General features: G+C 56.7%; 2 protein-coding genes across 4 annotated transcripts; both read right to left on the bottom strand.

Moving 5' to 3' along the window:
- Window positions 1-87: 87 nt before the first annotated feature.
- LOC117639304 (regulator of chromosome condensation) lies at window positions 88-3,884 on the bottom strand. 2 transcript variants are annotated; one of them, XM_034374841.1, is made up of 9 exons: window positions 3,734-3,884; window positions 3,049-3,151; window positions 2,763-2,965; window positions 2,503-2,682; window positions 2,207-2,423; window positions 1,981-2,127; window positions 1,781-1,894; window positions 1,536-1,694; window positions 88-1,451 (listed from the first exon to the last, which is right to left on the bottom strand). In XM_034374841.1, exons 2-9 carry the CDS (start codon window positions 3,140-3,142, stop codon window positions 1,042-1,044), a joined length of 1,524 nt encoding a protein of 507 aa, XP_034230732.1. In that variant the 5' UTR covers window positions 3,143-3,151; window positions 3,734-3,884; the 3' UTR covers window positions 88-1,041. The 2 variants fall into 2 exon arrangements, with proteins under 2 accessions (XP_034230732.1, XP_034230734.1); XM_034374843.1 differs by lacking the exon at window positions 3,734-3,884 and adding an exon at window positions 3,597-3,618 and having other exon boundaries at window positions 1,042-1,451.
- Window positions 3,885-5,526: 1,642 nt separating this feature from the next.
- On the bottom strand, window positions 5,527-12,103 carry LOC117639534. 2 transcript variants are annotated; one of them, XM_034375294.1, is made up of 8 exons: window positions 11,955-12,103; window positions 10,322-10,475; window positions 9,864-9,994; window positions 8,260-8,409; window positions 7,898-8,175; window positions 7,428-7,771; window positions 6,958-7,258; window positions 5,527-6,428 (listed from the first exon to the last, which is right to left on the bottom strand). In XM_034375294.1, the coding sequence occupies exons 1-8, from the start codon at window positions 12,010-12,012 to the stop codon at window positions 6,195-6,197; spliced, it is 1,650 nt and encodes a 549-aa protein (XP_034231185.1). In that variant the 5' UTR covers window positions 12,013-12,103; the 3' UTR covers window positions 5,527-6,194. The 2 variants fall into 2 exon arrangements, with proteins under 2 accessions (XP_034231185.1, XP_034231186.1); XM_034375295.1 differs by lacking the exon at window positions 9,864-9,994 and adding an exon at window positions 9,294-9,406.
- Between the last annotated feature and the right edge of the window lie 14,592 nt (window positions 12,104-26,695).

Raw genomic sequence — 26,695 nt, 5'->3', positions numbered from 1 at the left:
TTTGTTTTCAGCAGCAAATCCACCACAGACATTAATTTGCTGTGTTACCTAATGATTAGGAGGTTATTGGGAATTAAAAAATAGAGCTTATACACACAACAATATTTAATATCAGAAGTAATCCCCTAAAACTAAACCTAAGGCAAATTGCTAAGTAGAAATTTCATAGGCAACACATCCTGTCCAACCATCTAGGGCAAGTGACAAGTGAGATCACATGTAATCCAATGTACCAGTAAAATTGGTAACAAGAAGAAACCCTAAAGAAACACACAACACTGTCCCTGAAAATCTACAACAGAACAAGTTGTTAGGTACTGAAATTCCCTGTACCTACAAGTAAAATTACTTTTGGAAAATGAAAATATTTACCGAAATTTGTGTTGGCACCATCATATTGTTTATTGCCTATTATTTTAGCCATGTAAAAACAGGGGCCTACAACAGACAGCCACAACACACTTCAGTTGCAAACTCATTAGCACACAGTATGTACAGAATTTACATAGGAATTGATTCACTTAGTTAAAAGCATTATATTTCTCTAGTGTCTTCTGTGACACACCAAAAACGTTCATTCTTCCCATCAAGCTACAAATGAACTACATTATCTATACTTACACATTTAATTAACAGACCAGAATTATGAAGCATAAGATAAAAAAGTGAGCTGCTGAAGTTTGTCAAAGGAGAAGGCATCTGAATTGATTTCACTCAAAGGTACAAAAGATTCCCAATGATTTGATATGATATCATTAAATCAGTATAAATAAAATTTGACATAAAAAATTGTCTCTACAAAACTGGATTGGGAGGATACTTCAATAAATAAACAACTTCCAAATCAATTTTAGTAAAAATGTTACAACTAAAATAAGTTAGATTAATATTTCTAACATTTAAAAGTCCTTTCAAAGCACACTTGAGCCCAAAGATAAATGCTCTATGCTCTCCATAATTTCTTCACATGACTTAGTGAATTTAATTAAGGCACTAGGTACCACAAGGAAATAAAAAACCCGGCAGTGTATTTAGTTCATCTCATTTATCTGCAGAGTCTTTCTTTTCCTCGTCATCGGATTTTTTTTCTTCTTTTTCAGTTTCATCTGTGTCCATTGGTTCTTCGGGTTCTGTTGGTGACTTGGAATCTGTTGCTGTTTCAGTTTCTAGTGCTGCCTCAGGTTCTGATTCCTTTTTGGGTTCTGACGCTTTCTTGGGTTCTGCTGCTTTCTTAGCTCTACCATTGGGGATGGCAGACTTTGCTGCAGTAGCAGGTTTTGCACTTGGGTCTGAGGCAAGGATGACTGTGTGCTGTCCGCCAGCAGAAACTGACTTAACAAGTTTATTCTCCAAAGCTTTACCCCTAATTTTGGTGGGGACCCACAGATCTGAATCTTCATCACCCATACCGAGTTGCATATTAGAACCCATACCCCAACTGTATACTTCTCCTGCAAGAAGATGAAATTTATATTAAAAACAGAAGACACTAAGGTACAAATCAATACAAAAAAGCAAAGTATGCTATGACTTACCATCATCTGTGACTGCATAGGACACATTACCCTCACAGCTAATGTCAACAACTTTTTTGTCTTTGAATGCTGTGATCAAAGCAGGCTCAGCAACATCTTCACAATTTTCTCCCAAGCCTAATCGTCCATATTCTTTTCTGCCAAGTGAGTAAACTTGGCCTGGAGAGAAACATAAATAGAAATATAATTAAAAACAAAAATAAATAAAAACAACAACAACAAAAAACAAAGTCAACAATCCTCACCACTGGTATCTAGAGCGAGTGTGTGATGCTGTCCACCAGAAATCTGACTCCAATCATGTAAACTCAAGGGTCCAGAAACAGAGGGATGGAAGTGGGTCCTCTGTTCCTTAAGACCTAAACCAAATCAAGACAAATATAGACATCTATAACAGAATTGATACAAACCAAGGTTTCACAGTCAGAGGGAGAAGATGACCAACCTAATTGATTGTAGTTATTTAACCCAAACACATAAATATGGTTATTCTTATCTTTGGCAAAAGTGCCATAAGTAGCAGTCCATATGTCAACAAATTCTGGTTTCTTGGTTGGCTTGAAAGGAACTGGCCCAGGTACCAACAAGTTCACTGCAAACAAAGTCAAGAGATGCGTGTTGTAGATTTGATTTCAGATATGCCACACTAGACTGGAATAGACGATACATACCCATGCCCTGCCGGCTCATCCGGTCAGCCCCTCGCTCCGAGACTCTGCCAAGCTGGCCCTGTTCTCCACAACCAACAGTTTGCATCTGACCATCTTCAGTCAACATTACAAGATGATCTGCACCTGACGCTATTTTAACAATAACTGTCCCAGTTACAAGTTCAATAGGCTTCTTCTCTCCCCCTTGAAGAGTCAGGCCCATAGTGCCGTGGGAGTCCTTCAAAGAAAAGCAACACATTAAATATTGCAAGTTGAAATCAGAATAAGATAAGATTCCTAAACAAGAAGAAACTTACTCGGAACGAGCCCCAGGCGAAGACTCTACCGTCCTCGAGAAGAGCGGCGGAGTGGGAATCCCCTGCAGTTATCTGAACCACAACTCCTGGAAGTGAGACCAGCCCAGGTTCTGTTTCAGAACCCTCTTCACTAGTGTCTCTTCCTAGAGCGCCTTCATCATTACAACCAAAACTTGAAACCTATAAAGCAGAGTTTTTGAAGTCAATTGCAGAAACAAAGGAAAAATTTTAACTTGTGCAAAATGAGAAATGAGAAATACCTCTCCGTTCTTATTAAGGCATATAGTGTGCATTCCACCAGCGCACATGTCTGTGAGATCGTCAAGTTTGGGAACCAAAGTAGGTCGTCCACGTTCCATCACATCAGGTCCGAGACCGAGTTGCCCGACATCACCTTGCCCAAATGTCAGGATCACTCCTGAATCCAAAGTTGGAAATCTTCTCTCAGGGTGCCCCAATGAAGCTGGAAATGAAATGCAGCATTAATAAATAAGGACTGATAGAAATTATGTTCAGATACTTAATCATAGAAAGAGCTGGACTCACTTTTTGCCTTCTTAGCAGCTTTCGGGCCTGAGCCTGATTTAGCAGGAGGCAAACTTCTCCTAAGACTTTGACGTTTTCTACTGGTCCCATTCATGGTGAAACGCTGCAAGGCATAAACGATAACAACACATAAGAACACGAATATGCACGAGTGGAGGGAGTCAATTTGAGAAAAGCTGATCAAAACAGTTGCAATTTAAGATTTAACAAACAGGTTATGCAGGGCGTTAGTCAAACACATACAGCAGATGTTTGAACAAATTAACAACATACAGGGCTTCGTAAGATGGAAAAGAAACTTGGGAATTTTAACTTTAAAAGTAGGCTAAAGGCAACACTAAACTGAACGTTCAAACGGCGCTGTGGCAGTTGATAGCATTAGGGATATCGGACGCTGGACCCCAAGACAGCAAGTGCACCGGAGGTACTAAGCCGTAGTACTCTTTCGCATAACTATGTAGAGTAAAGTGGCAAATCGGCTTTCAAGAAGCAAATCAAAGGAAATAAGGCAATCCTCTGACAACACTGAATCAGCAAAGATTTATTACTCAACAATCCACTAGGTCAGGTTAGAATCTAGGTATAAAATTTGCGGAAGATAACTTCTGCCATCATTACGACGGCTTGAACCAAGAAACGATGGTTAGGGAAAGAGCTTAGAGAAACGAAAAGGATAACAACAAACCTGATTAAATGACAGATTCTGGACGAATGCACCACCACTCAGAAGATGCGCACGTTTAACGGTGATCACAGCGCAACAATTGGCGCCGGCGATTTGAGAAATGGCTGCCAACTTTCGATTTCCACTGAGTATTTAAAAATGTCTGACGGTTGTGGAAACTGCCCCACAAATCTCTGCGACAAGAAACAGACACTGCCTGATGATAATCTTGAATAAAGAGCAGTAATCACACCATTTGCATTTTTCGGCAGTAATTTTCAAAGTCCTTAAAATATTTTAAATTTTTTTCGAGAAAACCGAAAACGGCAGAAGTTTTGGCGCGAGTACCTCGATATGAGAAACTGATGGGGTACAAGTTCTCGTTTTATGACAAATTTCGTGACGGAGCGTACTTCCCCAACTTCCCCTTCCCTTCCGCTTCCCCACAGTACAAACCACACAAACACCCAAACACGCTGCGGTCGCGGTATCTTTATCTCTGTTTGCTCCGGATTATGTCGCTGATTTGTGGCTCTATATAAAAAGAAGCTGGGGTTTCAACAAGGGGCAATGAAACTAGTGGGATGTTCCTGCCATTAATTCATTATTTGTTTATTTTTAAAGGGTTTTTAAAATTTATGCAAAAAATAATTGAAATCTTAGAAATTGATCTCGAGATACAAGAGGTAATGACTGAGTAGTTTCGTACTGCTGATAGTCGGCTCGATCCGGTGTCTCTGTCGCAAGGGGCGTCCCGTGGGAGTGCGACAGAGACAGAGCGACGAAGTGACTCTTCGCACTCGCTTTGACGGGTGGCGCGGTGCTGCGGACGCAAACGCGTCAACGGCTTCGACTTTCGCTCTAGGAGGAAGAGGTGAAACTGAACTGTTCGCATTGACAACCGGCGCGACGGCGAGGGACAGAGAGAGACAGAGCGGGGCGGGCCTGGCGGGCCGGCCGTGCGAGCGAGACGGCAGAAGGGAGAAAGTGCACTGCACGTGTCGAGTGCAAGTGACCGCTCAGACCGACGAGTGCCGCCGCACCGCAGTGGCCACCCTAACGGCCACACTCGCCGTCTCTGTCCCACCCATGGGGAACCTCCTGTGGCCCGACAGAGACAGCGTAGCCTCCAACACGATTGCTTTCGGTGTGTCAAGAAAAGGCAGCGTCACTCTTTTGACTTGAGTGTCTCTGCTTGTTGTTTCTCGTAGTATTGGCGATCATCCTCCTCCGCACACTGATTCCGTACAGTGCTTTCGCTGCTCCGTCTCACACTCGCGGTGGGGAGTGCGAGAGAGACAGAGCGGCGAAAGCACTGTACGGATTCAGCCCGCGGCTGCGTGAAAACTCGTGCTTCCGTTCGATCGCTTTTAACGTCCACCCGCACGCGCTGCTTCCTTTCACTTTTTAAAGGCCGCTCTGCGTAAGAAGGCTGAAGAAGGTGAGGTTCTCGCTTACCCCCTCCCCTCCGGCCAGTCAGCAGGCCGAGAGGCCTCGCCGCACAGCCCGCCCCGCCAATTTATTCAAAGTCTTTATCTATTTCCATTTTAGTTTTTGGCTTGCCGACCGGCGGCCGTGGCGGCGTGCCAAAATATAGGAAGTGTCGGTGGAGCGTGTGGAGCGTGCGTTCTGCTGGCTCCGGGATGTGTATCGGATCGACGAGGTCGGAATGCCACCGGCACCGTTACCTCAAGTACGTGTTTGTCCGAACTGAGCGGAGCGGATGTTTTCCCAGTGTGCGCACGCGCACGGTGTGGTGCAGTGTGGTAGCGAAAGGAGGTGGGAGGGGCGGTGGATTACTTCCGAAGCAATAAAACTTTGTAATCAGAAGAAGCTTGTTTTCCTTTTTCTGACGAGGATGAAGATGATAACAACGTTTGGTGATGAGATGACTTAGATGAATAAAAATGATAACAACTCATGTAACTCCAGCACTCTGCGGTCATGGCCTGACTATCGTCCTATTCTTACAAAAATAAAAAAGTCTTTTTTTTTCTTGTAGGGCGATTGCCGTTTAAGTCAAATTTCTGCAGAATTTGAACTCGACGGGTCGTAAGTCGAAAATAATTCCACACGACGCGAAGCTCGCGCCTTCTCCTCTCTCTCACACACACATACACTAATTACTACACGACGACTTTCTAGCCCTGGTACAGGGCCGAAAGGATATCACAAAACAAGGACGGCGAAACGCGTCCAAAAGTAAGGAGGCTGCAAGGAGCCCCCGCCGCTGCCGAGAGTTGAGTGTCGCCCCCTGGCGGTCCTGGCGGGAACTAAACCCCGCGACAGTTCGAAAGTTGGCGCGCCACGCGCGGAAACGCAGTGGAACGTGCCTGGGCGGGCGAGGTGGTCGCAGCGGTCTCACCTCGACGGCACCCAAAACAGTCTTATTGCACTCTTGCACTGCAGGAGTGACCACATATCTCCCCTCTCGCGCGGCGGCAGCGAGGTTCTAGTCTGACCCCCTCCGTTGTCCAGGCGGTTACTTCTTGGAGTTGAAGCCGTCGCCGGTGGGGTCGAGGATCCAGGGGTAGTTGTTGGGGCACTCCATGCAGGTGAAGAGGCGGACGGTCTCGCCGGGCAGCTCCCTGGTGGTGAGCGGGCAGGCGTTGGGCAGCGAGCAGTAGGGCTGGCCCTTCACGTCGCACTTCTCCTTCCACTCGGCGAAGTCCCTCAGCGAGGTCAGCTCGGTGGGGTTCTGCATCCACTGGATCACCTGCGGACACAACACGCTCGTCAGTCACACTCTACGGGTCCACGCGACGCATCCCGTTGGCCTGGTTGCATAGGAATGGACAGGTGTACTGCCGTACCTCATTTGAATACTGTCCTGGTGTTGCAGCTGCACTGCGATGACGCCCCCCTCCCCTTTCTCCCTGTCTCTCTCGCACATTATGCAACGCACCGTTACGCGGTCTTGGCCGCGATAACCGGTCGCCGCTTTGCGGAAAGGACATAAACCATTTCCTTTTTCTCTTTTCCTTTTCCCCAACCGGTTGTCAACACATCTTTGCGAACCCATGAGCCTTTTTTTGCGTCATAAGTTTCACAATTATTTTTTTTTCGGGGCAGCCCGATAACGCGGTGAGGTAACGCGCTTCGCTTTCATCCGCCAAACGTCTCCGTCTCCGGGAGCCTCACGATCCGCGGAGACGCGGCGCGGCCGGGCTCCGGGGAAGCGTCTGGAAACCGCGTCCCGTCGCGCGTTCTAGGTTAGGGGTCGGCGGCGCGGGGGTGAAAGTTACCTGGAGCATGGTCACGAAGTAGACGTCGTTCTTGTCCAGCATCTCCTCGATGAACTTGATGAGCTCGTCCCTGAACTCCTTCTTGCTCTTGAGCCAGGAGGCGTGGAAGTGCAGGCCGAGCGGGGCGCGGTTGGTGGAGTAGTGGCGGTTGAAGTTGTGGCGCAGGAGGCGTCCGAACTGCTCGCCGGTCTGGATGTTGGAGCACGAGTCCACCATGTGGCAACCGGGCAGGGACTCGTCGAAGGTGGGGTCGTCCCTCCTGTCCAGCTCGTTCATCACCATCTCCCAGACGGGGTGCGACCTGCCGCAACAAAGTCCGTTAGAACCGCGCTCAGAATGACATCACCGCGGCCGGGGTGAACTGCGGTCACGCAGGTGGCTGGAACCGTGGTTTCGTCGCTGTCCCCCTCGCACTCACGGGGTGGACCAGGGGTGCGAGGGAGACGGAGCGACCGGGCGGGGGCACTGACCTTGAGGGGCAGTTCTGGGCGTTGCCGTTGCACTTGTGGGGCATGCGGAAGTACAGGGTGTAGGGCCAGATGGGCACGCGGCCCAGCGAGGCCGTGATGGAGGCGTCGTACACGAAGAACTGGTCGGCCATCATCTCGAACTGCTTGTTGCCGCCGACGCGCAGGTAGGGCGCGCGCACGCCGATGATGGAGCCGTCGGTGATGTTGGAGAAGCGCTCGATGACGAGGCGCGCGCCGGCCATCTCGGCCAGCCAGTCGTCGTAGGAGCCGCCGGTCCAGTAGTTGGGGTCGTCCTTGTGGGTGAGCGAGAACACGCCCACCTCGTGGCCGCGGCGGTGCAGGTCCTGCAACACGTCAACGGCGTTACGACGCGTTGCGCTAGCGATACCCCACGCGGCCGGCGGCAGCGTCTTAACCTTAAACTAGAGTCTCTCGCGCGGGGAGTACCGACGCCGCGACCCGCCACTCACCTGCAGCGCGGCGTAGTTGGTGTACTTGTGCGACGCAAAGAAGGTGCCCCTGATCTGACAGCTGTTGGGGTTCTGGCGCTGCCCGTTGAAGATCTCGTCGTACAGGTCCACGTTGTCCACGTTGACGGCGCCGTTGAAGGTGATGGTGATCATCTGGGGCACCTGGTTGGTCTCGATGTTGCCGGGGATGCGGGTGCCGTCCGGAGAGCAGAAGCAGTCGGGCAGCGAGCACTGGGAGGGGTCGCAGTCGGGGGCGCGGTTCGGGTCGGTCTCAACCGCTGCAATTCAAATTTAAAAAAAAAAATTAAAAATACATTTTTGAAAACTTAAAATTAGTGAAAAGTGGGGTTGAGTGTACTCACAGCAGGCGTTCTCGTCGGACTCATCCTTGCAGTCGGGCTTGTCGTTGCAGAAGAGCTCCTTGTCGATACACTCGCCGTTGCCGCAGGACAGCTTGCCCTCGGGGCACACGGGCTCGTCCGTCTTGAGGCGGGGCAGCACCTTGCGGGGCTCTGCAAGCACGGCCGTGGCGTTAGCGGGGGCTCTGCGGCGCCGCGGCCGCGGCTGTCACGGGGTGTCCGGGGGAGGCCCTCTCAGCCAATCAGCGACGTTGCAGCCGACGCCTGCGCGAGGCGCCCTTAATTGCTTTCGCTACTCTGAGAGGCTCCCTCCCCGTTTCGGAACGCCCGTGCCCGTCCGCGGTCGCCGCACCGCGACTCGGTAATCGGATTTACTTGAACGGGAAGGCGAGAGGTAAGGGAGGCGGAGGGCCTCGAGAACATGTACAAGAGCAGCCGAGAAGAAGCTCGAAACGGACTCTGTGAAGTGTGAAGCGGTGAAGCGGGGAAGCGGTGCACAAGAAGGCGAGGCATGCAAGCGGTGCGGAGTGTCAACTTGAAGCAGCCTTTGCCAGACTGCGGACTGCCTGAAGTGGGCACGCAAGTCGAGGCCGACTCTGCGTTGCCGGTGCGACGGTGTGCGACAGAGACAGTGGCATTCTCGGCCAAGTTCAAGGAGCCCCTGCCGCGTGGCGGGTAGGCAGTGTGGCGACACCGGAGCACGATGTTGCCTACCCCGCAGGGGCTTCTGCCTGCTCCCTGGCTTCAGGACCTTCAGGGCCGCGCGGCAGGGCGTGCATGGATAGCGTGCATGTTTACGTTTCGCGAACGACGTTGGATTTTAAAAGAAGCGGTTTGGTGCTTTACGAGCTCGTGCAAACGGGGCTCACTAGGATATGCAAAGTAGTGGAGGTTGCCAACTGCAGAGCTTCAGACGCAGCGCGGCTGGCTGGCCTCGCTGCTGCACTGCTCCGTGTCTGTGCGGTGGTTGGCACCCCTAGTATGTACTAATCCGCCGCCACCTCTGCAATGCAGTGTAATGCAGTGTCTACACTTACTGTCCAAACGGTTACAGTTGTTCACTTTGCCCTTCCAGTCACAAGTTTGCTTATCAACGTCGAACGCTAGACCGGACGGGCAAGTGATTTGCTTAATACCAGCCTTAGTGCACCTGAAGAGGACAGCCAGAAGAAGAATCAAATCATTAGTGGAGCCGAAAGAGGCAGCGAGGAAGGCGCCGGGGTTGGGGTGGAGTGGCTGACGAGGCCGAGCTTGGGGTGGAAGGTCGAATTAGAAACGAGGGGCAACATTGAGACGCGTTCGGCGCGTGGAAGCGCGGCAACGCGACGTCAGTGGAGAGAAGTGGCCGCGGCGATATCCCGCGCGCGAGGGACCGGCCGCGCCGAACGCTAGAGGCGTCCCTCGCGCGCGGGGTATCGCCGGCGCCCGTTCCCGCCGCCGACGGTACGGGGGGAGTTAGTGTTTGGAACGGCGGGACAGGGTCGGGAAGGCGGGTGCGCGCCAATGCGGCACTGAAAGCTGCAAAGAACCGAAAAGAGACGAAACGAAAGAGGAAGGAGAGACACACACAACGGGCACAGGCCGGCCGGCAGGCCTGGCCTACTTACTCTCGAGTTGGTTACAATTTTTCACATTGGTTTTCCAGTCACAAGTCTGGCGCTCAATATCAAAAGCTAGGGCGTTGGGGCAACGCACTCCAGCGAGGCGGGTCACGCCGTTCTCGGTGGCGCGGTCGCACCTGCGGGGGACAGAACGGTTTTAAAAGGGTCCCGGAGAAACGTTACTTTTTGGAAAAGTTAAACTTTTTTTAAAATTGATTTTTTTACGCTGGGAAGGGGCTTGTCGAGGCCTTGAAAGAAAGAACGGTATTCTCGAGGGCCAATGGCCACAACATAACACGCTAAATTTGCTGCAGGTAAAAGAACATGGTACGCAGAAACTCCTCCTTTCCCGACAATGACGTCGAATTATTGCAAGTCAGAGAACACATCCAAAACGCTGCAAAGTGGCCCACCAAAATAAAACTTGTGATTGACTCGTCAGAACAGCGGGCAGGAGCGCTTACCTGACGACGTCCCTGCAGTCGCCCTCGGTGGTGAGACGGAAGTATTCGTCTGGCGGCCTGTTCTCGCAGAGCTGCTCGGCCGTCTGCTTGTCGTCCAGGTCGGCGGGGTCCTTGTCGTCCTGCCGCCTCTCCCTCACGAGCTCGGCCGCGAGCGCTGCCAACACACAAACAGTCAAATGGGGCCGAGGAGACTTCGACGCGCGAGGGAGCCAAAGCGCGGCAACGGAAGCTGAGTCCGAACGCGCGCTCTGTCTCTCTCGCACCCTCACGGCGCACCTCACGAGTGCGAGAGAGACAGAGAGGCACCGCTTTCGTCTTGCATCAGCAGCGCGTTCTGCAGCGCGGCGAGGCCATTATCCGCAGCCGCGCGTCACTGCACTGCACGACGATATTCGCAGGGCGACGCATTGTTGGCGCAACGGGATGCCCAGTGTAGTGGCGTTGGCTGCGTTGCCCACGCGCGCCGACGGAGTCCGGAGGGAGTTCAAGGAGCTTGCCGCCCAGTCTCCGACGGGGACCGTTTAGCGAGTCAGATCGGACGGAGTGAACTTTACACCCAAGCCGCTTGCCGACGGCTGCTTGCAGCTTGCCCCACCCCGTTGACATTCTATTCTTCCCTGAGGCCTTGGGCGGCCCTGGGCCGTGGAGCCTCCGCCGTGGCGAAAGGCGCAGCCACCGAGCGTCGAAAAAAAAAAATTACAAAAATCAAGCCTTTTTTCTGACAGTGTAGGGCCCGCCTCGGGATGTGTGATGTAACTGTATGGGTAGTGCCGGCTGACCCGCGGGTACCCCCTCCCCTCCCCACTCCACTCGCGCGCGTGGGGGCCCAGCCGGCCCCAGCCCGGCCGACCTCACCCCAAAGGGGTACCCGGCATGCCCCGAGCCGGACTGGTCTGCCCGGACGGGTATCGCGCTGTTGTTGGACCGATTCGTAATGCCGTCCGAAACGGTTCGGAATCGTCTCGCACTCTCACCCTCACACACGCACACACACTGACACACACTCGTCATTGCGACACGCCGCAAACAACAGCACCATCTGGCTGACAGGCGGAACACGCTTGGTACACCTTGCTTCGCGCGCGGTGACACTGTAAGTGCACAGTGCACCGCGGCCCACGTTTTTTTTTTACACCGCGAGGGGATTTGAACCCGAGGGGACTGACCCGTCCCGCGAGCCCTGTAAGCTCCTACACTCTCACCGCGCGGCCGACATCAAGGCACCGACTCGTTACATCACAGTGGCGGCGACAAAACAAAACAAAAACGGGCAGTATTACGCGGGCTGACACTCACTTTTCGGGTGGGGGGATGCTTTCGGGATTTAATTATGACGACAAGCACCGCGAAACATGAGTAGTTTCGGTTGTATCATTAGCTGCAGATTTTGACACCCAAAGACACTTTTTTTCTGTTTCTGCATAATTGCACTCAAAAGTGTTTCAAGTTTAAAACTTGCTGCTGTGACTAAAATTTTAACGTTCGTATTTTCCCTTATGACTTCTAAAAATATATCGAAACCGCCGAAATGTAATTTTTGTTTTGTCCGTGAACGACTTGACGTGATAAAAACCTCGGGGTCCTTCTGATCATCTTCGGGTGCTGCGCACAATGCGCACTCCACTGCACTGACCTGCGCTGAGCGCGACGCAGGCGAGCACGAGCGCCGTCCTCGCCGTCCACGTCGTCATGGTGGTCTGGCTGGCTTGCTTTCTCGCGCGGCGAGTCTGCGTCCGGCGGGGAGGTGAGTCGGCGATCAACTGCCGAGGGGCCTGCACTGCGCACTGAAGCAAGGAAGCTTAGGCACAACTTTTTATTTATATATATATAGCCACCCCGCCTTCCCCCGCGCCTTGCCCCGCCGGCCCGCGCCGCCCTGCGCCCCTGCAGCCCCCCACCGCGCATGCGCCGTGGGCCGCGGGCCCCGCGTGGGGCGCCGTGGGGAGGGGGCGCTGCGCTACCCCGCGCCCGCCCCGCCCCGCCCCGCCCCGCCCCGCCCCGCCCCGCCCCGCCCCGCCCCGCCTCGCGGACTCCAGGGGCGCTGCGAGCGACGCGGTGGCCGCGCAGACAACTGCTGCCCCCTGGCGGCCGGCCGGCGAGGCCGCTCGCGACACCGCGCAGTGACATCACGACGGGCGCCTCGCTGTTGTCGCCGGCGTTCTGATGCTGCAGGACGATTCCGAACAACGCCTCCGGTCTCTCTCGCACCCTGACAGCACGCCCCGTGAGTGCGAGAGAGACAGAGCGACGAAAGCGCTGTTCGGATTGCTGCTGCCGGCGGCGGACGTTGAGGCAACCGCACGTGGGCGCTCGTCTGCCACTGGCCGCGACTTGCAGGACTTGGAGGCGGAGTCCGTCCCGGTGCAGCCAGACGCGCGTCTTGAAGCTCGCCGAGTTCGCCCTCGGCGCTGGACTTCCCTGCGGGCGGGCGACTGCGCGCCCTCCCCTCCCCTCCCCTCCCCCCACTCTCCCCTCCCCTCCGCCGCCTTCCTCCATAAAGCGAGGAGGCTCCGCACTGGCACTTTCACTTGTTCAGAAGATGTCTGTTGGTTCATACCGCTCGGAAGCGAGACATTATTTTTCCCTCCCAATTGAGACGTAAAGACCGTCATTTACAGTGTGGCAGGCTCCAGCTACTGCTCCAGCTGCTGCCCGGGCGCCGCCGGGGCGCCGAAGAATAACGTCCTCGTCGCCCGTTTCTCCGCCGGCCTTTTGAATGGTCGCATTGCGAAAGTGGTGGCAGGAGGCACCCATCGGTCCGTTTGCCGACGCCTCTCGGCGCCCTCTGGTGCACAGTGGGCCAGAAGACCGGCGCGGGCGGCCAAACCTCCAGACGCGTTTCGAGCTGCAGAGTCGCCAAGCAGGACTCGAACCGAACGTGTGACCCCACCAGTGGATTCCTCGTTCGGAGAGCAATCCATTGGTGGGGTCACACGTTCGGTTCGAGTCCCATTTAGCGACTCTTATGCTCGGACGCGGCGTGGACGCGGATTGCTATGGCAGGGACGCGTCGTCGGGGAGCGGTCGCGCAGCCCGGACGCGCGTGCCGTGTGCGTCGCGTGTAGCGTACGCGCGTCTCGCGGGGCGGGGACGGACGCACGGACACGCCGACGACGCACGCACACGACAAAAACAAAACGTGAGCGCGCTACGCGGCGCTGCGGGTATTCGAACCCGGATCAGTCGGACGTGCCCGGAGTGACGCGCCAAGCGCCATCCGCGCGACGTGACGCGTCGCGCCGTCGCACCGCGCCTGCAGTCGTCGCTCTGTCTCTCTCGCACTCCGATGGCTCACGCCTGGAGTGCGAGAGAGACAGAGCACCGGCCGGAGGTCGGAGCCAGATGACCATCGGGGGCCATTACCGCTAACGGTAAATCAATCAGGCGCATGCGACTACCGGGAGCGGGGTTGATCCAGGCCTGCCGCTGTCTGTCTCTCTCGCACTCGAGGGCCGTGCCCTGCGGGTGCGAGAGAGACAGACACTGGAGCGGGCCGAACGGCGCGGAGGTCGCGGAGGCCCTTGTCTCCGCAGGGGCAGCGCGAAAAATGGGGTGGGTGGAGCCATGTCGGCCGAGCCTGGACACGTTCGGCCGATATTAGACTCGGCCTCTCATTGGCAGTCCAACTTTGCCTTGGCAGCAATTATCCCCCAGGCCTTCTGGAAATGAAACGCGACTCTTCTCCGATCCCCTCGTTCTTTCCCCCGTTTTTTTCTCTGTCTTTCTCTCTATTTTTTTCCCGACACCCGCCGGCCGGGGGCGACCAGCTGTGAGAGTTAACGGTGTGGCTTATCGAACATCTCGCGTCTGCGGCCACACCGCCAAATTCCGCAAAACGCACGCCACACGTGCTGCATCCGCTACATCCTTTAACGGGCCGCCACCGTGGCCGAGAGCGCAGAGGCACCGACTCCCAACCCCAAGGACCGGCGTTCGAAACCCACCATTTCTTCTTAAATTTTTTTGGCTTCTAAAAGCGTAAAAAACAGACGTAAATTTTTATCAGTAAGACTCTTTAAAATAAGCAGCTGGGCCTCCACTTTTTATTTAAAAAATCTCATTCAACGAACGTTAATGAAAGCAGATGATCCGTCGCGTTTCACAACTGCTGTGATAGCCGAGAGGTTAGAAACGTGGGATCGAGTTACCGCAGGCCGGCGTTCGAATACCAGCGTCACAAAAGTTTTTTCGACTTGCTATCCTAAGGGTGGTGGTTCGAGGCCATGAGAGCGGAGCCGTGTGCAATAGGCTGCCGGAGGTTCGACTCCTAACAAATATTTCCATTTAATTTTACTGCCTCACCCAGTGCGGTTCAAACCCGTAAACGTGAGCCCACTCCGAGCATGGAACGTGGTGGTCCAGGGAGTAGAGGCGTCGATTCTCAGTGCTAGGGTCGGCGGTTCGACTCCCCCAACTTCTTGCGAAATTTTGACCGGGTCGGTCGAGTCCTGTTGCCTCAAGAACCCACCTCACGCCGGTCCCCTCATCATGGGCCGTGGTGGCCGAGAGCGTAAAGTCGTGTGATCCCGATGGCGGGGTCCGGGGATCGAATCCCATCATTTCATTACATTTTTCGACCGCCTTCCTCCCAGTGCAACTCAAACCCGTCGTCCAACACGCTGCCAGACGTACAAGCGTGATAGCGTAGTGGTCAGAGTCACATTCACCTGGCCACTCCGCTGTGGGTGTCTAAAAAGCAATCCGCTTCGGCGGGTTGGCCTCGGCACTGGAGCGATGGAGTATTTGATCCATCAATCCAGACCATCCGGTGTGTGGTTGCGGGTGGTGCCTCCTTGACTCGTCGGGGAGGCGATGATAAGTCCTTTGAAGCTGGCCTAAAACGCTGTATGTTCGGTACGGGAGCGCCGGACAGTGGGGGTACCATGGGGTACACAACCAACCCTACGAAAACAAGAAGCTCCCACCAAACCTCTTCTCTGTCTGAGTCTCTCTCTGTCTCTCTGTCGTCTCACTCTACGTCCCGCCCCTCAAAGAGCTTCGTACTGGGTGCTCTCACCCAGCTGCCTGAGCTTTGGGGTCCTACTGGGTCCCCCGGCGAACGCTTGGGTCGCTGACGGGATTAACCCCAGGTACCTGATAGCACCGGTTCCCATCCCGAACACCGAAGTAAAGCAGGAGGCCTCCCCATTAAGACTGGGGAGGGGGTGTAGAGTTCAAATTTTTTCTTTTCCCTTTCAAATTTCTCGGTTAATACTCGTTTGGTTTCCTTATACGGGGTACTATGCGGGCTCATTCCAAAGATAGTAATTAAAATTGTGTACTGCTAAAAATTTTCAATTTAAAAATAAATTTCTGACGCGGTAGGCATTGCACTGTAAAGCAAGCACTGTCAATCATTTTCGCGTTCGGCCACTCCTGTTGAGAATGTTCCCGCGCTATTGACATGTGTCCCACTGCTCACGCGCCTCCGCGCCATTCAAACACACGGCGGGGCGGGGCGGGGCGGGGCGTAGCACGGGTAGACGTCGACCATACTGATGCAGTTAGTTTCATCCTGACTCACGGCCCGCTCTAACGGCGTACTGCACCGCCCCCTTCCCCGCAGTTCGCACCTTCCTTTTGCAAGCGCTATTGTGTGCGAGGACCGTCTAGGAGCTAATAGTTTTTTCTCCTCTCTCTCTCCTCTCTCTCTCTCTCTCTCTCTCTCTCCTGCTTGCAGTCACACTCTCACACACAGACACATATACTATCTCAGCACGTTCGCACCTGATGGAAACACACACATACAGCACGTGTCTGAAAATAATCACTCACCGTGTGCAATTGAAGAGGGATAAAATGATGGCGGCTTCGTTGTACACGTCGCCCCCAGCCATTGTGAAAGGCGCGCGCGCGTCTGTGTGTAACTGTGTAAGTGTGCGCGCGTGTGTGTGGTTAGCTGACTCCACTTGGGCGTGTAAGCCACAATTGACGATTGTCGATTGTCGTCTCGGACGAGGATCTCGATAGGTGTCGCTGCTGTCGCGCGCCGCATCAGCCCGAAGGCCCTAGGTATAACGTTTGCCTCGTTGTTGTTGTTGTTGTTGTCGTTGGCATGCAAGTGTAAAGTTCAAACGAGTAGGGGCCAGGGGGCGCCACTAGCGCCACGTGTCAATGGCCTTCGAACCTTTCTTTTCCTTTCATGCATGCGCTGTCTTCGTCTGTCTCGGTCTTCGCCCCGCGGCGTCCCGGCGTTGCGTCTTCGTCTAGTCACCGGGGCGCCGTCCGGGTGTAGTCCCCCCGCGGCGCGCATACAAAGTCCGCACGGTCTCGTTGTGCGGAGGGGCAGTGCAGGCTGTCTCTCTCGCACTCGCGGGGCGGGGCGCCTGGGCGAGACAAAGACAGAGCGAAGAGAGCGAGGTGCCCCCTTGCGAACGGCCCTTTGCAGTGTGCTCGTCTTTCCACGTTGCCCCTTCGCTTTGCCGCTGCTGCGCTGACTTACAGTGCCCCCACGTGTCTCAACATGGCGCCTGTGCGGTGTTGCCGCATACGTGTCGAAAGGGTTGCCAACCCCAGCCTGGGCAACCTCTCGAGAGCAAAGCTGTCGGGCGGACTGCCTCGCTGCGGAATCGCCAGTCGGGGTGACTACTTGTTGAAGCGGATTCCTGGCGTTCGTCGACTTGCTCTGTCGAACGAACGCGCGACGCGACGGTTGGCAGACTTGGCTCCGCGCCCCGTCACGTCGCCGCCGGGTGGTGACCCTTTGCTGTCTCTCTCAGGTCTCTCTCGCTCGTGACAGTGAAACGGTGCCTCGCTGTCACGGGGAACTCTCGGCCGATCGCAATCGCTTCTATTTTCTGTTACCATTTCATTGCAGAAATAATGTGGAACAAAGAGATTCCCACAAACCACTCCAGCGACTCCAGTCCCACGCGCGCGGTATGCACCGCGCACTGCAACCAACCAGATGCACGTACGAAAAGGAAAACCCGGCGGCACGCACACAAACGAAGCCGAAAGTCACTTTCACTGCGAAATGGGACGCGTGTTATTGATTTTGAGAGGGTAGCTGAGGAGTGACAGTAAGCGTGTGTGTTTTCACCTTTGCTCCTTTGAGGCCATAATAGGACGGGTTAGGCGTCGGCCGCGGACCGATTCCGAGAGTCGTCGCTCTGTCTCTCTCGCGCCTGCACGGCACGCCCCATGAGTGCGAGAGAGACAGAGTCTCGGCCTGGCAAGCAGGTTCAGTGCGCCGAGAGTGCCATGTAGCCCCGCGCGGCGAACGACATCACTAACCTTACCCAAGGACGGGTGGCGCGCCAAGCCAAGCCTTGGCCGAGCCATGGCCACGCGATGGACACCGCGGATAAGACGAATCGGGCCAACTAATGGGCCCTACAGTCCGGGGACCTCATTTTTTTGTCAATACCTGTCTAAATATTTCCCCTATTTTTTCACCGTGCGTGCAAGTCAGAGCACCGCATGGGCAGTTCCAACCTGCTAAATTTTCAAAGGGTACTTTTGCAGTAATTGAAAAGCAAGCGCTGCATGTAAAACTTAACGCCCTTGCGAGGACCAATGAGAGCGCAGCTAGTGCGCAGTGCTGGTGGCGACCGTCTCCAATGCTAAAATGGAAGTGGCGGTGCTGAAAATTTTGCTGGGCGCGAGCCAGAGCGGCCAGAGCAGCAGAGGCAGAATGATTCCGAGAGTCGTTTTGCGGTGCTCTGTCCCTCTCGCGCTCATGGGGCGTCCCCTGCGGGTGCGAGAGAGACAGCTAGTCTAGCGTCGTCGGTGGCGACGGTCGCTTTACAGACTTCACAGGCGGCCAATCCGGTAATGCTTGCCCGTGGCGCCCGGCATCCTGGAGGCATCCTGGAGGCATCCTGGAGGCATCCTGGAGGCATCCTGGAGGCATCCTGGAGGCATCCTGGAGGCGGCATGGTGATGGCGGCTCCGGGCGCCGTCGCCCCACGCCTATAAACGCCTCACACCTCGCCGAATAAAAAAAACAACACTCCTCTTTTTACTAAACGAAACAAAATAAAAACCTGGAAAAAGAGTTCCGTTTGGCGTTTCGGGCGGCGTCAGAGGCGGTTTCGCGTGGTTTCTCTGCAAACGTCGTGGTCGCAGCCCCTGTCTCTCTCCCACCCACGCGCGTGGTGCGGCCGAGGCGGAGAAAGAGAGAGAGAGAGGGGGGGGGAGGGAGACAGATCCCCCTCCCCCTCCGCCGTTCGGTTTCCGATGGCGCCCCGTGCTGGGGAGGCACGTGCGGACCGAAGAGCGAAGCCCGAACGACGGTCGCGGACAATCAACACTTTCCGATGCTTCGGCCCGCGGCCGCGGGGGGCGCTGGCGGCGTGGCGGTCAAATGCGCCCTCAAGTTGCGCTGCAGCAGCGCGCGGCCTGCACGACGACGGGGGGCTGCAGCGTGCGACTTGTTGCGGGGAAGTGCCCGGGGGTGGGGGCAGCACAGTGGGCCAGAAGACCGGTGGAGGCGGACAAAACTCTAGACGCGTTTTGAGCTCCAGAGTGGCTAAAAAGGCCCCGAAACGAACGTGTGACCCCACCTATGGATTCCTCGTTCGGAGAGCAATCCATTGGTGGGGTCACACGCTCGTTTCGAGGCCTGTTTAGCGACTCTGGAGCTCAAAACGCGTCTAGAGCTTTGTCCGCCTCCACCGGTCTTCTGGCCCACTGTGTGCACGCCGTGCACGGGGAGGGGGTGGCGGTTCCGCGCCACCAGAATGCGGTTTGCCAGACAGGCTAGCCCACTCGCATCCAAGGCTGCGATTCCACGCCGCCACGCTGGAATGTAGTATACCGTGCTGAAATGCGCTGCCTGCCTGCTTGCGGCACCCGGTTTCGGCAATAAAAACAAAACAAAATGGAAGCAAAATAGGCTGTGCGTACGGCGATTTGAAAACAATATCCGCAGTTTTCGGAGCTCGCGCGCGAGAGAGAGAGAGAGACCTCTGGCATTAGGCCTCGGCGACCTTGGCGCCGCGACGCCGAAAACGCCAACCAAATTGCACTCTGGAATAATCTCGCTTCTCGGAATCGACTCCGCTCCGCGCCATTTCCCCGAAGAACGACGATGACGACTCGGAGGGTGTGGTGGTCGTCCGTCTCCCTCGCTCTCGTGGGGCGTGGCGCCGGCCCCGCAGGGGTGCGAGAGAGACAGAGCGACGAACCGAGAGATGTCGCAGGACCGGTGCGAGGATCTTCGTGGTTCATAAGGCGGCGGCTGCTCAAGTTGGCTACGTTTTGACGACCTGACGTCACGCCAGGCAGATGCAACGGAGTCACAATGCGGAACAAACTCTCCGACCATTTCACGACTCGACCGGCATCTTTCCTGCTCGCCTACACGCCGCTAATTATCAACAGGTTTGTTTGTGTTTTTTTTTGTCGGTGCGTTGTGACAGGTAATGCGCGGCGTGACGCGGCTCGCCGTGTGACAGTGCCGTGACGGTGGCGTGACGGCGCGTGACGGCGCGGCAATCCGATCGCTGGGGTCATTAATAATTATTACCGTTCCGCGGTGACGGGATGTGGCGCCTGGTGGGCCTGGCGGGCCTGGTGCCCCCACTGGTTGGCTCCGGACCGCCTGGCGGACGACGGACAGCTTTTGGGGGCCCAGCTTGCCGTCAATGCCTCCCTGCGGCCAAGGGCAATGTAAAAACATTCTAACTTTTAATTTTTTTTTTGAAAAGTTTGAACGCTATAGTTAAAGTTGGTAAAGGGTCTCAGGTCTCATTTAACCTTTTCAGTGGCTACGACAGAGGCCACTTTTGTTGAAACTTGCTGCGGGCTCGGGGCGCGGCTCTGGCGGGCACACTAGCAAGCCGGGAAGTACTGCCTATCCGAGCGACGGGGCGTGGTGCGCGGATGCTGCCACAGACAGTGACAGTCTTCCTGGACTTGATTATCGCACAGGCGCCTCAATGAGCAATCGGCGAAGTGCGAGGGGCTCGAGGAAGGCCTCCTCGGCCTCCTCGATGCCTCCTCAACGCACGCCACGTGACCTGCCGACACCCCACGTGCTAAGGAGACCGTTAGTCATTAGATGCTAGGGCGTGGCGTCTCACGTGTTTTACTGAGCAGTTCCGCTCATCGCCGTCCGTCGCTCTGTCTCTCTCGCACTCACAGCACGCCCCCTTGCCCGCGTGGGTGCGAGAGAGACAGAGTGCCGAAGCGCGGCCTGCGGTAACGCACGTCGCACTCCACAATAATTTCGAGTCTGGTCTCTCGACGTCGCCAGGCCGCCAGCAGACTGGAATTGATAGGAAAATCCGGGCCGCCGGGCGGAAAGAGGCGTCGGCGTTGCCAGCCGGCACACTGATACCGAGAGACGTTTTCGTCGCTCCGTCTCTCTCGCACCTGTGCGCAACGCCCCGTGAGTGCGAGAGAGACAGAGCGACTCTCGGAATCGGCATGCTGGCGCCGATTTCACACCCGCGGAAGCACGCACTTTTAATGAGAAGGCGACATCTCTGTACTGCGTCGCGACTTCGGGAGGAGGGAGGGGGAGGTGGGTGCACCGTGCACGTTTCGCCTCGTGTTGAACCTCCAGTGTGTCGTCTGGGCGGCAGCGGGGAGGGGCAGCGGCTCGCGCGGCAGAACCACCAGGAGGGTGGCCGATCAGCGGAGACACCGCCACACTCCATGACGTGTGCGCTCCGTCGCCGCCGCGCGCCGCAGCAGCTGCCTGTCTCTCTCGCACTCCCACGGGGGGCGCACGAGCGCGAGGGAGACAGAGCACATGAGACGGCCACCGCTGTCTGATCCCAGCCGATCGCTCGCTATAACGATCTGTTTGCCTGTCTGATACCTCTCATCCCCGGAGAAAGCTGGCGTCATGTCTCGCTCCGCTTCGCCAAGACAGGCGGACAGACAGACGGACGGACAGACAGACAGGACGTGTCCTTTTAGCGGAGATGAAGGGAGCCACTGAAGGGCGTCTGGGGCGCGCCAAGCCTGGCCCACAGTGTACCGGGCAGGAGGCTGGGGCCAGGCACATGTGCGGAAGGCTAATTCGCTTGACGGCGACCTCGGAGGCCCTGCGCTTTGTACTCTGTTCGGTGCATTTCGGGTTGGCCACTCGGGGAACTTAGCTGGCACAGTCGTTCAGAATAAACGGATGAGTAAATGAATGAATGAATGAATGAAGCAGGAATGAGCGAATAAATGGATGGGTTGCCGCTACTCCACAGCGCGCAGTGCGTCAGCACGCTGTAAAGATTTTCCAGCCCACAAAGGGGCGGTTGCTGGATGGCTGGCATGACTGGGCTTCAGCGGCTTCAGGCCCCCCCCCTCTTTTCTGGTGGGGTAGCCGCGTTGCCGGAAGGGTGCGGTGGGCGCACACTGTACGCGGTGGGCCGGCCGGGCGCACAGGTGGGCCGGCCATGTTCCGGTGTTTGGTGCTTTCACCTTCATCGTAACAACACGCATTGTTATAAAACCTGATCAGCGACAAAACTAAACCCCGAGAGTTACTCCGGGCCGCCCGGTCGGCGGCAGCGCGCCCGTTTTGATGGACGAGGCTCGGTGGAAAAACTTTTCCAGTGAAGCCAAGCACGCGCTACTTTCAAGAAAAAAAGTGGAACTTTTTTTTTAAGCTGCATCGCGGGCCTGATTCCCAAGGACCGATCCGTCGCTCTGTCTCTGTCGCACTCACGGGGCGTTCCGTACGGGTGCGAGAGAGACAGACGACCCTTTGGGAATGCAGCGAGCGAGGCGGCGAAATGGCGATAATTACCGTTTCGCTGGAAACCGCGTGGACGGAGTCGTCCGTTGCGTCACGTTCTTTGCATGAACACGATGAAAAATCAGCGCTTCATGTCGACGCCCGCGTCTGGCTTGCCTGCCTCTGGCCTGCTTGGCTCTGGCTTGCCTCACGCGATTCCGCGAAGAGAAGGTGAAGGTGGCTGTCACGCCCGAGCGCGACCAGCACCGCCTTTCGGTCCGTTCGTTCGGTCCGTTCGGTGCGTTCAGCCGTTGGGTTTCAGGAATCGGGGACCCCCGCCGGCAGCGCGCGCGCCAAGGCCCCGGCCCCCCGCGGCCCCGCGGCCCCGCGGCCTAGGCCGCATCACCCTAGGCGGCAGCCTCACTACGCTAGCGAGGTCGCAGGCGGGCGGGATCGACTCGGGTTCGAACCCCGGCGACGGCCTACTGCTTTAGCACCTCAAAAGTGTTTGCTTGAACCGCAATAACTTACTTGCAGCAAATGATTTATACTTATAACGTTCAATGAAAAAATGTCACTTGTTCCAAGTTAACTGGCTGTTCAAGAAGCCGCGTTTTTTGGGTGCAGATCAGTTGTTTTATGAGGGCTATCCTGATTGTTTTTTTCCGGTGGCGGGCGCCGGCCGGCGGCGCCGCAGTGGCTTATTGATGGGCGCCACCTTTCTCGTTGGGGGCCGTCTCTCTCTCTCGCACTCATTGGGCGTCCCGCAGTAGTGCGAGGGAGACAGAGCGACGCGAGGGGTTTTCGAAATCAGTCCGCTGGTCGGCTTATCAACTGATCTATCTGGCTGGCGCTACCGGTCAGTCGGTCAGTTTGGCCGGATCCGTCGCCGGCCACCACCCTAGGGGGTGTGTGTGTGTGCGCGCGTGTGTGTGGGAGGAGAAAACAGTAGTAGTTTGCATGAGGAGTGTTGGAAAAACATAACACCATACGCGAAGAGAACTGAACGGGCGAACGTGTTGCAATGCTGCGTCGTCGCCCTTTGTACGAACCCTTCCAAAGAGAATGCTTCGCCGGCTTCGGCTGACCTTTGCCTTTGGCAGTGCCGCAGCCCGCCCACTCGCCCACTCGCCCACTCGCCCACTCGCCCACTCGCCCACTCGCCCACTCGCCGATGATTCTGTGTTTACCTGTTTTGCCTCCGGGGGGTATCGGAGGGAGGCACATGAAAGGAGCACTTGGGCGCTCTGACGACAGGCAAACTCGATTTGCTGGAGGAATATCCCGCGAGGAGAAAGGGGAGGGGGCAGCAGCCGCAACAAGATGAAATGGACGAAACCCATACAGATGGAAACAAACGGTGGATGGATTTATTTACAGCAACAGCTGTCTCCGCGAGCGGTTTGCCACCAGGCAGGACTGAAAAATTCATGTTAACACACTGAAAGAACTACAAAGTTGTCCGTATGACAGGCACTGACGCCGGACACGGCATGAAAAGGGCCCACTTTTACAGCCCCATACGAGGAGCCAAAGCACGGCCAGATACAGAACGACGCCCCCGTAAAAAGATGTTACGTGTGACGAAAATAAACTAACTACAAAAGTACGCGCTCGGCGCTCGGCGTTGCTGCGCGCAGTAAAGTTTAGAGGCGAAGACGCTCCTCTGTGCGTCGAGCCGTCGAGGCGCCCAAGCAGGCCGTGAGCCAGGCCGTGGTGCGTAGGCAGGCTGCACAGTGGGCCAGAAGGCCGAAATTTCGGACGCGATTTTTCAGCTCCAGAGTCAAAATGGGACTCAAACCGAACCAGTGTGTACGCAGGCCGTCGCCCTGATGCCGCCCTGGTTGCCCTCTTGTCAGACTCGCATGACGAAGTGACGAAGCCTCGGCGACCTGGCCGGCCGACGCCGTGGCCGAGGCCCTACCGGCCCGCCCGCTCCGCCCGCTCCCAAACCTGCCCTGCCCAGCACTTTCACTAGTCAGCTTGTAGGACCAAGGTAAGTCAGTGAAAGTTACCCAACCTTATGTGATGCGCGTAATCTGACCGGTGGAGGGCGGAGGGCGGCCGGCGTGGCGTCATCGCGGTGCGGCGCCGTGCCTGGACCACCACCGGTATGCGCACCGGGTCGTCACCGGGCCGAGGCCCCCGCCGTGGACGTCCCGCGGGGGGCCGCCGCCGTGGACGGCCGCGGGCGGGCCGGGCCCCCGGGCCGGCCGGCGCCAGCACGGCCAGCACGCCGCGCACCCGGCGGCCTCGACGGAGGCCTCGACGAAGGCCGCGCCGAAGGCCACGCTGAAGGCCACGATCCACTTGAAGACGCCGGCCGTTTGATTTACTCTCTTCCTCAGAATGCAGCAGTGCAGGCACACTGCAGGCAGTGCAGCACCGCGGCGGCTTATTAAATCAGTGATATAATGGCCCTGCGTCACCCGCATCCAGCCGTTTGGGCGCGGCACGGCACGGCGCGGCAGGGCTCGGCGTATCCGTAAGCAAGGCGATCACGACCTAAGCGAGGCCTTACGTAAGCCGGGCTGGTGACCGGGACACGGCGGTGCTGGCGGTGCACGGCGGCCGGGGCGTGGCGATGGCGGCGAGTGGCGTAGCCGGCGTAGCTACACCGCTAAACCGCCACACGGCCACGCCGCCTGACGCCGCGCGCCCTCATGGCCCTCACGCGGGGCGTCGCGTAGCGCCGCGTAGCGCGCGTCCAGGGCGATGCCGCGGCCGGCGAGGTCGCCGACGGCAGCCGCGTGACCCGACGGCGCCCACGTCAAGCAGTGCGTGGGGCTGCACGCGGCGCTCGAGCCAATCAGGCAAAAACGCAAAAAATGCTACAAAGAGTGTTTGCACCAAGAGCCGCGCCGTGTGTCTGCGGGGCTGCGGGGGCTGCGGGCTGCGGGGGCTGTGGGGCTGCGGGGGCTGCGACTCCGTCTCTGTCTGGCCCCTCATGCGGAAGGGAGAGAAAGATCCGGCAGTGTGTCTGCGCCGGGCGACCCGGTGCTGTCTTTGATGTCTGTGATTGAAAGACAAATAAGATTGGCCGTAGCCTCGCTCCGGCCCGCTCCAGCCAGTCGGTCCCTGGAGCCGAGCCGGCGCCTGCAGTCGCCTCGGGCCGCGGCGCCTGGACGCACTGAGCCTCCTGGAACGCCTGGGACGCCTGGGACAGGAACATGGACCCGACGGCGGGGGCGGGGATCGGCATGGGATAGCCCACGACGATGGCGCTGTCGTAGTCATGAAGACGGCTCGACAAACGGAATGAATTAGAAGTGCGCTGCGAGCGTGGGCTGGCAGGGGGAACGTCCTGGAACGCCCGCTGGAACGCCCGCTGGAACGCCCCCGCGCATGGCGTGCGTTTACACTGTGACAATGCGCTCCGATCACTATTGTTTCGTTTGAATGGCCGCTGAGGTCCACATTACTGCTGAGTGTAGGTCCCAACACGGCGATTCATAGACACACCGTCAGAAAGAGCCAGAAAAAGCCAAGTTGGTTCTCTATTGCGACTGGACAAAATCCTCCGTCCAGTTTCTAGAGGGGTGTCTTTCAGAGAGCAGTGTGGTGGCTAGGCAGTCCCGGCACTGCCTAACCTTGGAACTCCATCCCGCCGGTGTAGTGAGCCGCTTTGCCGGCTTTGCCGGCTTTGCCGCATCGCGGAGTGCCTTAGCAGTGTAGCCGCGAGATGGCGGCGAATTTGGGGACCGGCCGGCCGGCTCTTCTTGTTCCGCATTCCAGGACCGCCGGGCCGACTCGCTCTGTCTCTCTCGCACTCCCTCGGGCCCCTCGGGACGCGCCACGAGTGCGAGAGAGACAGAGAGTGTGGCGCGCGCCGCACCCTCGTTGAGGACGGTCGAAGCCGGCAGCCTTTATCGACGTCGCTGTGTCTTCGTCGCACTCATGGGGGCGTGCCGCGGGGTGCGAGAGAGACAGAGCGAGGCGGTGGCGGTCGCGCTCCACGCGGAAGCGACACACGCCAGCCTTCCTCGATCGGAGTATGAGAAATTGCGCGGGCCGCCACTGGAAGAGTCGCGAAGTGCCGCGAAAGTGCGAGAAAATGGTCCTTGGCTGGACTCGCGGCGCGTGGACTCAGTGGACTCCAGCGGAGTGATTCTGAGAAGTGCGTCTCTGTCATCACGGGGCGTTCCGTGGGGGAGCGAGAGAGACAGAGCGAAGGTTCTTCGGAGTGGCTGAGCAGGCCGTCGCCAGGCGAGTCCCCGGCCAGGCGCCGGCAGATCCGAGCGTCGTGTTGGCAGCACTGGCGCCAATTCGGACGCGAGAGAGAGAGAGAAAAAAAGCCACGGAACGTGTTTTCTATCACCATCAAGCGCCACTACTAACCTCTTTGCCTTGCCGAGCCAATATCCCTCTGAGATATTCAGTTAACCTTTGGCGCGAGAAGTCGCATTCCGTCAAATGGAGATTTTCCCTCTTTTCGTCTTTTTATTTTTTTTGTCGCCTCTGAGTTACTGGTGCGCTGCCCGTCTCGCTCCCACACTCGCCGGACGCCCCACGAGCGCGACAGAGACAGACAGCCCCGTTGTTCGGAGCCAGCCGCGACATGCATTTGCGTTTCACGGCCGTATGAGAAATTCGGATCACCGTGTCCAGTTTGTCCTGCAATTTTCCCCCCAGATTGGCATCTGGCATTAGCACGCGAGGGGCCAGTGGCCAGTGCGGCAGTGTGACACGGGGATATGAATAAATTACAGGCTTCAAGTATATGACTTCCGGACTTGCCGTTCCCGCGC

This window comes from Thrips palmi, unplaced genomic scaffold, assembly GCF_012932325.1.
Source record: "Thrips palmi isolate BJ-2018 unplaced genomic scaffold, TpBJ-2018v1 HiC_scaffold_11, whole genome shotgun sequence".
Taxonomy (NCBI): Eukaryota; Metazoa; Arthropoda; class Insecta; order Thysanoptera; family Thripidae; genus Thrips; species Thrips palmi.
Note: the sequence above shows the minus strand (reverse complement) of the source record. Positions and strands in the feature narration are given on the sequence as shown.